This window comes from Thalassophryne amazonica, chromosome 3, assembly GCF_902500255.1.
Source record: "Thalassophryne amazonica chromosome 3, fThaAma1.1, whole genome shotgun sequence".
NCBI lineage: Eukaryota > Metazoa > Chordata > Actinopteri > Batrachoidiformes > Batrachoididae > Thalassophryne > Thalassophryne amazonica.
This window is the reverse complement of record NC_047105.1, coordinates 88,352,950-88,367,862: the sequence shown is the minus strand read 5'-3', so window position 1 is coordinate 88,367,862 and position 14,913 is coordinate 88,352,950. Positions and strand designations below refer to the sequence as shown.

Below are 14,913 nucleotides of genomic sequence, written 5' to 3'. Positions count from 1 at the left end.
TGAAAAATAACTAGAGATGGAGCTTTTAATGGTGTCGATAATATTGAACAATCTTGGCATGCTGTTATTAGTGTGCTTCCACTGCTGAGTGTTCCTCAACATGAAGCCAGCTAACAGTCTTTTGTACAGGAAATACTATAAGATATTCCTTACACACCTTTTTGGCACAATTATTAATAAAAAGACTGTATTTAAAACCACCACAACCTTCATCTGACATTTTTAATTTAGTCAGACTACTACATCCGGATACTAATGTAGAAAACAAAAAGCAGTGCAGCACGAACTGCAGGGTATAAAACATACTCAGGAGCAGTGTTGCCACAGTTACTTTGATAAAGTAATCCAATTACTGATTACTCCTTGAAAAAGTAACTTAGTTACTTTACTGATTACTCAATTGTAAAAGTAACTAAGTTAGATTACTAGTTACTTTTTTAGATACTTTCCCCAGCTGCCGACAACAACCCTCTGCCACCTCAACATGACAATGATACCTGTTTTGCCAAAACTCACTTTATAGTCACTCTTTCTTGACTTCAATGAAAATAAATACTTGTTTTATAAAAAGTAAAATAATCTTTCTTGACCTCATATTTAACTGTTGACAGCACTGTAACAGTAAAACGTGCATTTTCTAACCTACATTGTTTATAAATGTAACTATTAAATTCTAACATTTTTCTAACATTTAAATTCTCTATAAACATTTTACTTGTCAAAATTATAATTATTTTAAGTAGTATTAGTAGTTGTAGTAAAAAAAAAAACGGCTTCAAAACTGGACCTTTAATCTAGGGGTGTTGTGGGGGAGGGGGACACATCCTTGCCCCACGCCCCCATTCCATCTGGATTCGCCCCTGCTTTGGCGTTTGAGCACAAAGAATGGATAACATTTATTTATGCAGAAAACATGACCAGATTTACAGGTAAGAAAGTTTTATTGTGTTTTCACATCATGTGGTCCTCAGAAAGAGAGTTTAGGTGCATTTGAGTGGAAAATAGTGTTAGTTGTTGATGCATCGCGGAGGATCAGCTGTTTTTAACCAGCAGATACGGAGCGGCTCAGCTCAGAATTCTAAATAAAGGAGAAAAATAAAGCATAAAAATGACTTTGTAAAGCTCAGTGCAGGTGTGCTGTTTTCACTGCACTTTAAGAGGTGAGGATGAGTCGTAGCTGATGAAAAGCTCACAGCTCGCTTAAAGTGGGCAGTTCAGTCGAACCCCGACCCCCTGCCCACGGACCAACTTTAATGCTGCTGTCGACCCACAATGCAAAAATAATAGTAATGCACAGTGACTTGGAGAAGTAACTTTAATCTGATTACTCATTTGGAAAGATTAACGCGTTAGATTACTCGTTACAAAAAAAAAGTGGTTAGATAAGAGTAACGCGTTACTCAGTAACGCGTTACCGGCATCACTGCTCAGCAGGCACTTAGTCCTAGTCAAACGGTAATCAGATGCTGTACTACGTCCATACTGTGCAAACACACTACACTATGGTACTGCATGAGGCAGCTGGAGCCTGGTAACAGAAGAACTTTCTGGGGAAAAAAACAGCAGACATACATGAAGACAATAGTGGCAAGCAAGGGGCTGTGGCATTTTACAATTATGCACTTCTTATGTATCAGGATCCATTTCAAAAACTCCACTCTTGCAAAATTGAATTTTTTACGGCGTGACTGGGTATGCGCAACATATGCCAACTGTAGATGTCCAGGTTAAAGGAAAGGTAAGATGCTGGTGGCATACTGCGTTTGAGCTGTGTCCCTATCAATCGCTCACCTACTTCTCACATGTACAACAACAGGGGCATGTAGTAGGTTCCTAATCAACAAAAGAACAGACTGAGTATTCAGGTCAATTTACCGTTGGAAAAGATAGGACAGATACAGGAAGTACAAAACAGAAAAGAACCAATATTAAAAGTAAACCCAGAACACAAGAAAATGCAAATAAATGGTTAAAACAGATCAACGTTAAGGTCACAAGACAATTTACCTTGAGTATAAGTGGAGAACTGGGCTTCAGCTCCAGCATACCCGTAGGGCTCAGAGGTTCGAACACAGGGTCTGGGTGGTAGTTGAAGCTCTCATTTACCACCCACACAGAGTGCACATCATCCATGACAAAGCCAATCTCATCTGGACTGCTGCCTGCTTCTGAGAAGCCTTTGTCAGATCCAGCCACAGAGGGCGCCAGACACAACATCACAGTGTTGCTGATAACTGTGCAGTTCTGAAGAAGGGATTAAACAAAGGGAAAATGAATGAATGAATGAATTATATGTGTGTCTGTATGCATCCAAAAATGCATCATGAAGAGAGAAAACATTTATATGTTGCACCAGTCTACAAGTTGCATTTATTTTTGAAATATGGCGCTACTGTTTCATGCAACAAAAAGCAAAATGAATGTTATCAGTGCATTATTCATTTATAAAGCCAACACGCCATTACCGAGCTAATTAATGCTTCTGTATGAGACACAAAACCTAGGAAACTGCTTCTTGTGGCCACTGAGCAGATGGTCATATGCAAGTTAAGGTCTGCATTAGCAAGCAGAAGCCAACAGGCTAACTAAGTTATTATACCAGTCACATAATACTCAGAGTAAATGACATTGGCCAAATGACTTCATTTGGCCAATGAACAGATGTGTTCAATGTAATTAAATTTTGAATACTCGTAAATAATTTTCAAACAATTACAGCCTTAACTTAGCCCACCTGACCTGCCACAGCTATTCTTGTTGTCTCACACAGTCAAAATAAGTTGTGCCAACTAGTATGAAGGTTATAGTCCCTACGTTTATTCAAGTGAGTGATCTATCAATTTGAGAGCATGATTTATTCAATTCGCTCATTTTGTAAGACAAAGCATGTCTTTCACATTCAGAGCTTCTTATTGTTCTTATTGTTCCAGTTAAAGGTGAATTACTGCTCCCTTCTGCTCCAGAATGTAAATGACAGTACCTCATTCAGTATACAGGAAGAGCTTGTCACGTATGTGGATGGTGCCACCTTGTGGCCATAGGCGATAATGTAGTATTTTAAAAAAAATACAAGTCAATCTGGAACATAAGTCGCAGGACCTCTGAAACTACAGGGGAAAAAAACAACTTCTCATCCAGAAAATAAGGTGCACAGTAAAACCATATTCTAAGATATCATTTAATTATTAAAATGTTTTCTTTTTTGATTAGATTGCTATCTGTACCACCATCAGCTGACACTGACACTACAGACAAGAAATAGAAGAATAGTAGAAAGAAACTGGTTGCATTACATTATTTATTGAAGGCTAGAATCAAATCTCATACCGCAAGAAGACAAGCTTTATAACTGCTGTTAAACATGATTTTAAATTTTCCTTTTTTTCCATCCAAACTGTTTAAAGCCTTTAATCCACGCAAGGCCAGCTTTTTCATCAAATTTATTGAAAATTGCTTCACGAGCAAAATGCCTTACTTGCAATATCTAATTTTTTTTTTTCTTTCCATTTTTAAAAGTCCTGGGTTGCCTCTTTATCTAACGTATCCAAAACGTTTTCCATCTATTGTAGGCCAGTTTGACTAAAAATGGTTAATTAGTTTATAAGCAACCCTTCCACCATGTTGACAAACTGACAAATGAAAATATGACCTTCGAAATGGAGATAATAATATATGTACATGATGACGCTGTTATGAAGTTTGAGTGAACAATGTCTCCATAATGACATAATGAAGAACAGTTAATATCAGTGTTGTAATCAGTGACGATGCACCGCAAGTGTTGCTGCGAGGGATTGACACTAACATCAGTCACTGAAGAACAAATGACACTGAAATGACATTCAAAGAAACAGGAGAGTTCAGCTAAGAGCTGATGATAAAAAGACAGCACAGCTAAAGAGCCATTTGTACAATTTCACAGTGGGCTGTAGATTCCAGGCTGAAAGTCATTTCTCCAAATACACAAAACTCCCAAACAGTGTGTAATATCACAAAAAATAAAAAGATTTTTAAGGCCTATACAAAGATGAAATAAACATGACTGCAGACAAGGTGACAGAGAAAATAAGAGGAGCTATTTTACTTTCAGCAAAGAGTGAAAAAGGTTAGCTTAGCCCTTTGGTGTTAAGGGGCTTTCACAGTGGCGTATTCGTAGAGCCGCTCACAGCGTTGTGTTTCAGTTAAATACGGCCGAAATACGCGCGTAATCAGCCTTTAACAGTGTTCGTTCATACTTGCAGCTGCATGTGTTCGCGTTTTAATATGTGCACAGTTGCTTGTGCCATGCCGCACCAGTTTCAGTGCTATTTTCTGCCTCTGTGGAAGTGCGCTCTGTTCTCTACTGCATGGTGTGGTGCGGCTCAAAAACAGTCATTTAACATTATTATTATTATTTTTTTTATGCAGCGAGTGCGCGTTTATTTTAGAGTCACAGCACTTTTCAGCTTTGATCGGACTGATCGATCAGGGCGTTTGATGAGCGCACCGACATGTAGCACGTGCACGTTTATTTTAAAGAGTCGCAGCTCTGATTAGACACACACAGAGAGAGAGAGAGGGAGAGCGCGCGCACGAGAGAGCAGTTTTATTTTATTTTAAAGAGTCTGATAGAGGAGAGATAGCAGGTTTAACTCCTCAAAATAAAACAGCTCTCTCTCTCTCTCTCTCTCTCTCTCTGACAGAGAGAGAGAGAGAGCGAGCGCGTGAGCGAGCGCTTTTATGAAACGATGCGACACAGTGAAACAGTCCTCATATATAATTAGTCCAGTATGATAAAGTGAAGCAATGATCTTGCAAAATTTATAGCTCCAGAAGAACAACAGGGAGATGTGAAGCGGCACACAGTACCGTGTTGAAGCGTGGGTGGGCTCACAATAGCGGACAGTAGCACGGCGCTGCGTGGACTCGCGTGAAGGCTCCATGCTGTGCTGTACGGCGAAGAAAATTAAACAGGTTTAATTTCTTCCGTCCTACGCGCGTAGCCCTCAACATACTGCTACGTATTGAGAAAAAACTCCTCCTGAACTGGGCGGAGAGCTGCTCATTACAGCGTAGATGATACGCTGTAATGAGCAGCTCTACGTATACGCCACTGTGAAAGCCCCCTTAGATGCAAAGACGGGGATTTGCCAGACTCACTTTACTGCTGGTTGATATTTCAAAGGTTAAACTGCTAAAAGGAAATTCAACATCAAAACAAACAAGAGTGAGGCCTGGACTGGTTGACCGACAGGTCAGGTGTATGTCCCAGGAGCATCTGAATTATTGTCTGAAAAGCAGTTTTTGTTTTGTTTGGTCACAGAAAGCAACACAGAGCGAGAGAGCTGTGTGTGTCTATATCGGTCCAATTTTGCCTCATTTGCCAAGTGAAGTCAATGGCTTTTGTTCTGTCAATAAAAGCTGTGTACAGATGTCTGAGGTTAACAACTTACATTTTCAGACTTGGCAGCTCCATACTTTGCTCTCATTTTTGGCTCCTTGATGGTTGCCAGATTGGTTCCAGTAATGGTCAACAAGGTTCCTCCACTACAAAAGACAATAAACATTTGGGAAAAAACATTACTATGCCATATATTCATGTACATCTTACTGTACTTTTTCCATGCAGTCTCCAAATATACAAACTTCATTTGAGGGACCACTGAGCTTAGTTCTTGCTTATTTATTAAAGTTCTTTCCAGGCAATGATATCAATGCATTTAAATTTAAATTCTGAATGGATAATTTCGGTGGACTGTGTAACCTTTCAGCACGAGACACCCTGCAGTTATGTCAGTGATGGGACATGTTCTGTAACATTGACACTAGTGACCTAGCAGACCCATGTGACACTGATCACAACAGCTATGGATAAGTGAGATACCTATTCCCTCCACATTGACCCCTTGACAGCCTTTGATGACTTGAGAAGTTGAACTTAGAAGTGATCAATTCAGACACACGATCTAACCCCACCAAATCCCCCACACAACAAAAAATAACAAAAGCCTTGAACAACAACTGGTATACTTACAAATATATTGTTCAATTTCATAAATGCCGTAACACAAAGAGAGAAAACTTTGAATGGACATAATTGTGAGCTTATGAATCAAATGGCAATGATTCAAATGTAACTTAAGAGGAAAGCTCTGCTCTAAAATGGCAAGCCAAATTATTGACTGTGACGAGGCAACTGTTTCCATTACTCAAGCCATTCTCCAAGCACATTTTCGGGTGCTGTGTGCTGTAGGGTTATTGTCCTGCTGAAAGATGAACCATCACCTCAGTCTGAGGTCAAGAGCGATTTGGAGCAGGTTTTCATCCAGGATGTCTTTCCCAGGTAGTGTTGGTTGCATGTCTTTCCCTCAATCCTGACTAGTCTCCTAGTTTCTGCCGCTGAAAAACATCCCCACAGCTTGATGCTACCACCACCATGATAAACATAACAAAATGTGGAAAAAAGTGAAGCGCTGTGAATATTTTCCAAATGCACCGTATTCAGGAAAGTTGACTGGAAGGGAAAGTGTGGTAGGACAAGATGAACAAACAACAGTTATGACTGCATCTTTGAGAAGACTAAGCAAAGCGATTCAAGAACCCACCGCGCACAGACGTCTCCAGGAAAGTGGCTATCAGTATCATATCAGTAGTCCAAAGTCCTCTTTCAAAGAAATTTGTATTTTACTTGGAAATCAAGGTCCCAGAGTCTGGAGGAAGAGTGGAGAGGCACAGAATCCAAGTTGCTTTAAGTCCAGTGTGAAGTTTCCACAGTTAGTCATGATTTGGGGTATCCTGTCATCTGCTGGTGTTGGCCCACCATGTTTAATCAAGTCCAAAGTCAACACAGCCAGCAACCAGGAGATTTTAGAGCACTTTATGCGTCCAACTAGTGACCAGCTTCATAAAGATGCTGATTTGCTTTTCCAGCATGACTTGGGATCTTGTCCACAGTGCCAATGCTACTAGTAATTGGTGTGCTGAACATGGCATTATTGTACGTCATTAGCCACATAGACAATGCTTCATAGTTTCTCTATGAGATATTGCCAAGAAGATAATGAGAAACACCTTCCTCAAAAAATGACTGGAGTGAATTTTTCCTTACCATTGTTGCCTATGTGCTTCCTCAGCGTGGTTGATAAGGTTGGGCCTTACCCTTGTGAACCACCTTAGGATAACTTATGTTGTGATTTGGTACTATATAAATAAACTGAACTGACGTGAGAGGACCATGGTCTCACATTTGGAGGTACTGTCTTCATTCACACTGTCTGATGAAGCCAACTGATCCACGTCATCCACACAAAGCAGAGATGCAATTCTGAGGTTACTGAACTAGAGACCCTCTAGTCTCTGAATGTGAACATCATGAACAGGATTGGTGACATGGGGCAGCCCTGGCAGAGACAAACAGGTTTGATGTGTCTTCATACATGTTTGGGCTGCCGGCCTACATCTGGCATGCCCGACCAGTTGAGTCGAGTCAGTCAAATAAAATCTGTCACTGGACTCATCAAGAAGATGTAGTGCTCCTATAACGGACTGATGCAGAAGGTGGCAGCAATACACCCATATGGATGCTGGCTGCCTTTAATATCATAGAAGAACAGAGTGAGGGAATGCTACAATGCTGGAGGATAAAAAATTTAAAACACCATTTTCATTCAGAGTGGTAGCAGGATTATTTTTTTGTTTTTCTAATGGCACATCCATCTGGCTTATTTGCATGCAAAATGTGGCTTTACCATAAAACAGGGAATTTGGAGCGGCATTTTAAAATGAGCCACAAGAGCTACGATGCAAACTGCCCGGCTAAATCATCTCTGTGGTGCCCCAAAAGTCCAGTAATTAAAAAGTCAGCTAGCAAAACAATGGTCCATCAATAAAGAAGAAGTGATGGATGTGGCTAACAAGATTGCATGTCAGTGGCTCTTGGATTTAGCCTTTCTTACCAATCCACTGACAGGCTCAAAGACAAACACATCATCAAAATGACAGCTCCGTGAAGAGATTTAAAAGCAAGTTACACCTGCTATCAAGCAGGTTGCAATGGTGTGACCTGTGGAACTTTTCACATATGGACACAGAACTTAAGCGTCAGGGCAAAGACTGTGCAGAGCTGAGAATGCACACTATATGATCAGTGCAGAGCCAGAATTCAGAATATGACAGGTGATTTACTGAATTTGCATTACTGAGCCTGTTGGCAATTTGTTTTGTTTTGTTTCCATTTGGGGAAAATACGAGGTCTGTCGGACCTTTTTATTTTTTGCAAAAACCTGATGGATTTGAATCACGTGTGCTTGCATGAGCAAACCTTGAACCTTCGTGCGCATGCGTGAACTTTTTCACGCCTGTCGATTGCATCATTTCTGGTAAGCAGCCTTTGTGTGAGGACATGTGCAGTGCGCTTGGCGGATTTTCATTTCAAGGATAAAGACGGAACGACTGGAGCAGGCGCCACATCAAATTTTGCCAGGAAACGGGCGACAGCCAGGTGGAAACCATTCGGATGATTCAGACGGCTTTCGGTGACTTTTCAGTCGTGTGACTATCCGAGGAAATTGTGGAAGAGTGTGGCATGTCACAGCATTGTCCTGTGAGACTTCAACACGAGGCGCTTTGTTTCCTGTCATTAGCAGCAGCACGAATTTCACCGCCACTCTTTCATGGCCAAATCTTCTGCAGAGTGGAATGTACCGAAAAAGTGCTGAGGTCCACCTCTTCCGCAATTTCTCGGATAGGTCACCACGACGTCCCCACATCACACAGCGTGCACTTTGGAAATGATCTGGTCATTTCAGCATGTTGAGTGCCGACCGGTGTGCGGACGTCTTTAAACCGGATTATAACCTTAATCTGTGTGATGCCCAAAGCATCGTCCAAAAGACCTCTGAATCTTCCGAATGGTTTCCACCTAGCTTCGCCCAGTTTCTGGCAAATTGATGCGGTGCTGCTCCGGTCGTTCCGTCTTTATCCTTGAATGAAATCCGCCGAGCGCACTACATGTCCTCACACAAAGGCTGCTTACCAGGAAATGATGCAATTGACAGGCGTGAAAAAGTTCACGCATGCGCAAGAAGGTTCAAGGTTTGCTCATGCAAACACACGTGATTCAAATCCATCAGGTTTTTGCAAAAAATAAAAAGGTCTGATACTTTTCTAACAGACCTTGTATGTGGATTACATGACGTCCAAAGTGGCATCACTCTTCAACCTGATAGCTGTACTATTGAGAATGAGGTCCTCACACTGAAAAATGACATTGAGCTCAAATCCAGAGCGACACATGGCATGAAGTTCTAATTCTGGAATCTAAAAAGAGAAGTGCCCCAGCCTCAGACAAACTGCACAGAATTTGACTGCACTTTTTGGATCAACATATTTGTGTGAGTCTGCCTTTTCACACAAGTCAAAATACAGATCCACCATGACTGATGACCACCTTGTGGCCTGCTGACGGCTGGCACTCAGCTCCTACTATCTTAGACTGGGTGACTAGCTTCCTCCTCTCAGTGTCAGAAGTCCCACTAAGGTAGGGAACAACTTTTCCAACTTGAATTAGGCGTTGTATAATTTGAGTTGTTTGTTGTTGTTGCTGTTACAGGCCAGGTCCTAGGCCTACCTTGTGCTTATTCTTTGCACCATGCACATTTACTTCATATGTATTATTACTTTAAAACTTTATCTTTGTGGCAGAAAATTGTGTTATTATATTGTGTACAATAAATTCTGGCTACGCTATGGTGTTTGATATGGCTCGGTAGATCTTGATACAGTGTTTAAAACAATACTTGAAACATTTTAGTTTATATTTAATGATTCCAGAATATATAAAATGGCACTTCCTGAAATGTTAGAAAAAAATAATATACAACTTTTTCATGATATTCAAATTTTGAGATCCACCTATACAAACAGTAAAAATAAATAGCAATAAACACTGAAGCAGCAGTAAACTGAATTAGGAGAGCCCAATTTTCATGCCCAGAAGTGGTTGAGAGTGGGAGTAATGAGGTTCTTGAGCATGAGGAGTTTCAACAAGTCACCATGCTTGGTGTGTCAGTGCCCTAAGGAATAAGTGCGACAAGCTTTTCAACTGAACATTAGACCATGGTGGAATTAAAACACTGTAAAATTTTAACATATACAATAGAAAACATCCATATCCAGTTACTTTGCTTTGTGAGGACCACGGCTTGAAGAAGCAAGTAGGGAGTGGTGACAAAGTGCAAGATGAGTTTGAGAGGTGTAAAGAAAACAAACAGATGCTGAAGTGGTAAAGAGGGTTGGTGTGAAAACTGAGCAGAAAACTGAGTGTTATTCAACTTTCTGGGTTGTACTCTGTACACCAATTGATAGTGTGTGGAAAAAAAGTGAGAAGGAATCTGTAGCAGTACCATACGTCTCTAGTATCAGCCTGAGAACCTTTTCCTGAGAGTATGGCAACACATCTCTGTCATGTCAGATACGTGTTTTGGACAAGGAGGGTCACCCAGGGAGACCCAGTGACAAAATGGAAAGGTAAATGAAAGTCTGATTATCATAGTGAACCACAAGCCTCTTGTGGGAATGCTGAATAATAGACAAGTGCTGAGGCTATTTCCCCACAAGGTTGGAACCAACACTTTCATTCTGGCTTCCCTCCCCACCAAAAACCTTTCATTCATCGAATTCCAAATGAGACTTCTCATCAACTCATACAGCTTTCAGATGATGAAAGACTATCTCCCTGCAGAGTTTTAAATGCTGCTCCCATTTTCACCTCAACCCCCGCAATGCTGCAAGGGTGAATTATACCACTGCCTGAGCAAATCATTTGTCTACCAGTGCAATCTGATTTGGTGATACTACCAGACACCCGCATTCCGTAGATGGATATAGACATGGATACTTCTCAGATGCTTGATAGCCACAGATTCAGAGGGTTTCTACCCTATCCTGACATCTGAAGCAACTGTGAATTCCATTATCAGCAGGTGGTGTCCTAAACACAGAGGCCCCTGCCTGCTGGATCATGCCCAAAGAAACATGCTGCATGTCCAAAATGTCATAACTAAAAGCTCTTTCAAGACCCTACAGACTTGGATATGTGTTCTTTAGCAAATGTATCAGCAAGCACTGTAGAACATTTTCTCTTTCCAGCCTTTAAATTGTACCAATATTAAGTTATATGTATGGAGTACCACCTTTGACTACTGTTTAGGATCCATTTATCATTTGGAAAGTGTAAGAGATTCCAAAATATGTAACAGAAAATCTAATATGGTCAACAAATAACATAATACAAATCCGGGAAACTGTATTTTAAAAGCATATGAGGTATGTGTTGGCTTCATTTCTTATCTTAGAAGTACAAGCGTTTCTAGGTCATGCTTGTGAGCCCATTAGCATTTGGGAGGCTCCAAGGTTTTTTGCTTTTTTCCCCTCCTTCTTCTTCCACGACACAGCTTGTTCACACAGGAAATCTTCCTGTGGCGATGTAGTCTCATTTCAATGAGTCGAGTCATGTTTACAGATACAACTCACTGCAGCTCATCACCTAGCACTGTACTGCTTTAGGAGCCTCCTTCACTGCTGTTCCGGCTCCTCAGATTTACTTTGAAAAATAAAAAACAGAGAATGAATAATATGTCATTGAAATCACGACGAATAGTGTGAAAAATGGAGAAGAACCTTTAGGTATTTTTTCCCCTTCGATAAGTAGGGAGGGAGTATGCAAGCAGAATGATACATTTGTCACCTTGTGCCTACAGTTCATATTTCACATTAGCTGGGTATGCTTCTTGGGGAAAAAAAGGCATCAATATATGGCACCAACCCCCCCTCAGGATAATAATGTATAGATTAATTTGTGTGCATCTGTTGTACAGATACACATCAAGCAGACTTGCATATCAAAACGCCATACATTCATGAAATAGATGCAGAAGACAGAAACTGTATACTGCTGGTGATAACCATATGGTACTCTACCAAATGGGGAAAAATGTCTATTAATTCTTAATTTTTCAGCAGAAATATGTAGTGATGTTAGTTTAGGGGTACTGTTTAATTTTAGTTAGTTTTAATTTCTGGTAAGGCAAAACCTAATGATCTTTAGAAAAGATTCATCTTTACAGGTTCCATTCAAGCCATTTAAAAAGACTGATCATGCGTGTTTGACTTACCTGACAATACTCCAATCAGGCTCAATTTTGAGGATGGTGGGATCATCTGTGTAGTTGAATTTGACCTCTGGATTCCTCAGCTCAGCGGAATTTATGTCCACCATGACCGGGTTGGTGCTTGGCACCTGGCCTGCTGGTGTAATGCACACTATCTCCTTGTTGCTCCGCCTGGAAGAGCAGGAAAGGACAGATGTTAAAGTACAAGAAGCAAAACCTGCTGTGCTTGAAGTTGGCTGTACTCCATGGACCTGCTCTGGAATAATGTGAAATGGATTGTGTACATTTGGGAGATGATGCACAGACAGAATCAAAGCTAAACAAAAGCATAAATGTAAAGAACACAGACACAGACACACACACACACACACACATATACAGTGAGGAAAATAAGTATTTGAACACCCTGCAATTTTGCAAGTTCTCCCACTTAGAAGTTATGGAGGGGTCCGAAATTTTCATCTTAGGTGCATGTCCACTGTGAGAAACATAATCTAAAAAAAAAAAAATCCGGAAATCACAATGTATGATTTTTAATAATTTATTTTAATAATTAATAATGTTTTTGAAGAACTCAACCCTTTAATTTCCTGTTAATTGTGTAATTTTTTAATGTTAATTTACTGCCTTAATGTATTTAGAAATTGTTTAGGTTTTTGTTATCATATACACATTATTATTATTATTATCATCAGTATTATTAGCATTATTTTTCCTGTTAATTAAGTATTTTTTTAATGTTAATTTACTCTCTTAATGTATTTATAAATTGATTAGGTGCTTGTTATCATATACACACTATTATTATGATTCTTATTACTATTATTGTTATTAATATCACAAGTATTATTATTATTATTTTATTTTTACTTCTATTTTGTAATTTGATTTTTAAATGGACCACAATGGATATAAGTGTTTTCACTTTTTGTGTCATCCATGTATTTTTAATGTATTTACTGTATTTTACTGTAAATACATTGTATAATGTAATTACATTATATATTATGTACTTAAATTGAACTTACTAAATAAAAGCACACACGCATTTAATATATAGATGATTTGCCGCCCCCTTGCTAGACTGGCATGTGAGTCCTGAAGGTAAATGTTAATGTCCATTGTTCAGTGTTGTTTACTAATATCCATAGTTCTAATATTCTACACCTGGTGCTTGCAAGAGTTTCTGAAATTTAACCCTACCCACGTTTAGCGGATTTGCAAACAATGAAAGCCAAAGCCAGCAAATTTGATAAAGGATTTAAATGTTTTGCCATAAATACACACTATAACTATAACACAGAAAAAAAAATAATATAAATAAAATAAGTAAGGTACACCAACATCAAATACTAGAGTTTCAGTCATCATTGTGTTTATGTACTTCATCCAGTTAAATTCTCTGCAACATATAACTAAAATGATTGTCCTCGACTCGTTTGTTAGTTTGCCAGTGTGCATCCGATAGACGTTAGTTTTATCTGAGCATTATCTCTTCATCTTCCGCTCACATTTGGAAGCGTTGCATACCGCATTTGGTGGTTGTCCACTCATTCCATCAGCACCCCAAATCCACCAACGACCAATGCATTAGGTGGTTCAGGTTACTCAATCCATTACAGTGTGACTACACCTTTACAGAGTCTATTGGCAGGGAGGAAAAGCTCTGAGATAGCACAATTACCAATAACAGGAGCAAAACCGGAAATGACCAAGTAGTATATTTGAAATCAGAACTACATCACAAACTTCAGTCTAATTGATCCATTTTCCATAAATCAGAATAAGCCAGAAGTGGCATTGCTGATCTTCAAATACATATTTCATGAAAAACCAGGCATCATCTTCAGTTTTGTTCCTACTGTGCTGCAGCACATTTGCACTGCCTCTGCTTGCCTTTCGTTTATTACTGGATGCGGCACCACATACAACAGCATAGAAGAAGCTCAGAAGAAGTCAGCTATTGTTAGGTAAATGAACGCAAAATTCAAATGGGTTCATTTACCGATTATGCCTTCTAGTGCTCTCAGACGTGTTGATTTTATTTTTACCTCGCAATGTTAACATTCCTGTGACTGCGAGAGACTCATGCCGATCTTTGAACTTTTACATGAGCTTAAAGACACAGGAGTGAAACAACTTGAACTCAACTGATTTCTAACATAAAAAACCAAGTCTAAAAATTGACTAGGTCATGGATAGTTTCAGGGGTCCGTGCATTGACGTAGTCATAATCTGTTACTTTAAAATAAGGTTTTTGATTTGTATCAGTTAACTGCAACACTCTTAAAGTAGACCTGCACTGAAATAAATGCAGTCAGATCTTTGGACCAAAAAATGACATATTTACACATAAGATCCTTCTGAATGTAGTAAAGTAAATCTGCAAGCCCAGATCTGTCATTCAACAGAGAAATCTTCATTTAAAAATGAGAAATTTACAGCTAAAATTTAGCCCTCCGCAAAACTGTCATCACATCCGGGACGCTGCTGAGACATCAGGGAGAAGACCCTATCCCAGCATCCACTGTGCGCGCCAACTGTAATTTGTGGATTTACGTCAGTTTGCATCTGCACCTTTTTACTGACTTATACGGAAGGATCTACTTTTTAAAAACTTTATATTGTCTTGCGGTACGCTTGGTGAGTACACATTTCTTTTATTTGTGCTTGAAAATGATTTTTGGGGACTTTTTCATACGCCCGTTTGATTGAGTGGTGTCGCATTGAAAATCTATTGTCTTTCGCCTCCGGTGTTACCGTC

The 14,913-nt window shown here is 39.6% G+C and overlaps 1 protein-coding gene across 1 annotated transcript in view; it reads right to left on the bottom strand.

Annotated features, from left to right (window-relative positions):
• Positions 1-14,913, bottom strand: part of LOC117507223 (plexin-A1-like) — a 570,294-nt gene that overhangs the window by 82,268 nt on the left and 473,113 nt on the right. The window contains 3 exon segments of the mRNA XM_034167043.1: positions 2,008-2,244; positions 5,433-5,526; positions 12,153-12,320. Coding sequence (XP_034022934.1) covers positions 2,008-2,244; positions 5,433-5,526; positions 12,153-12,320 — 499 coding nt within the window.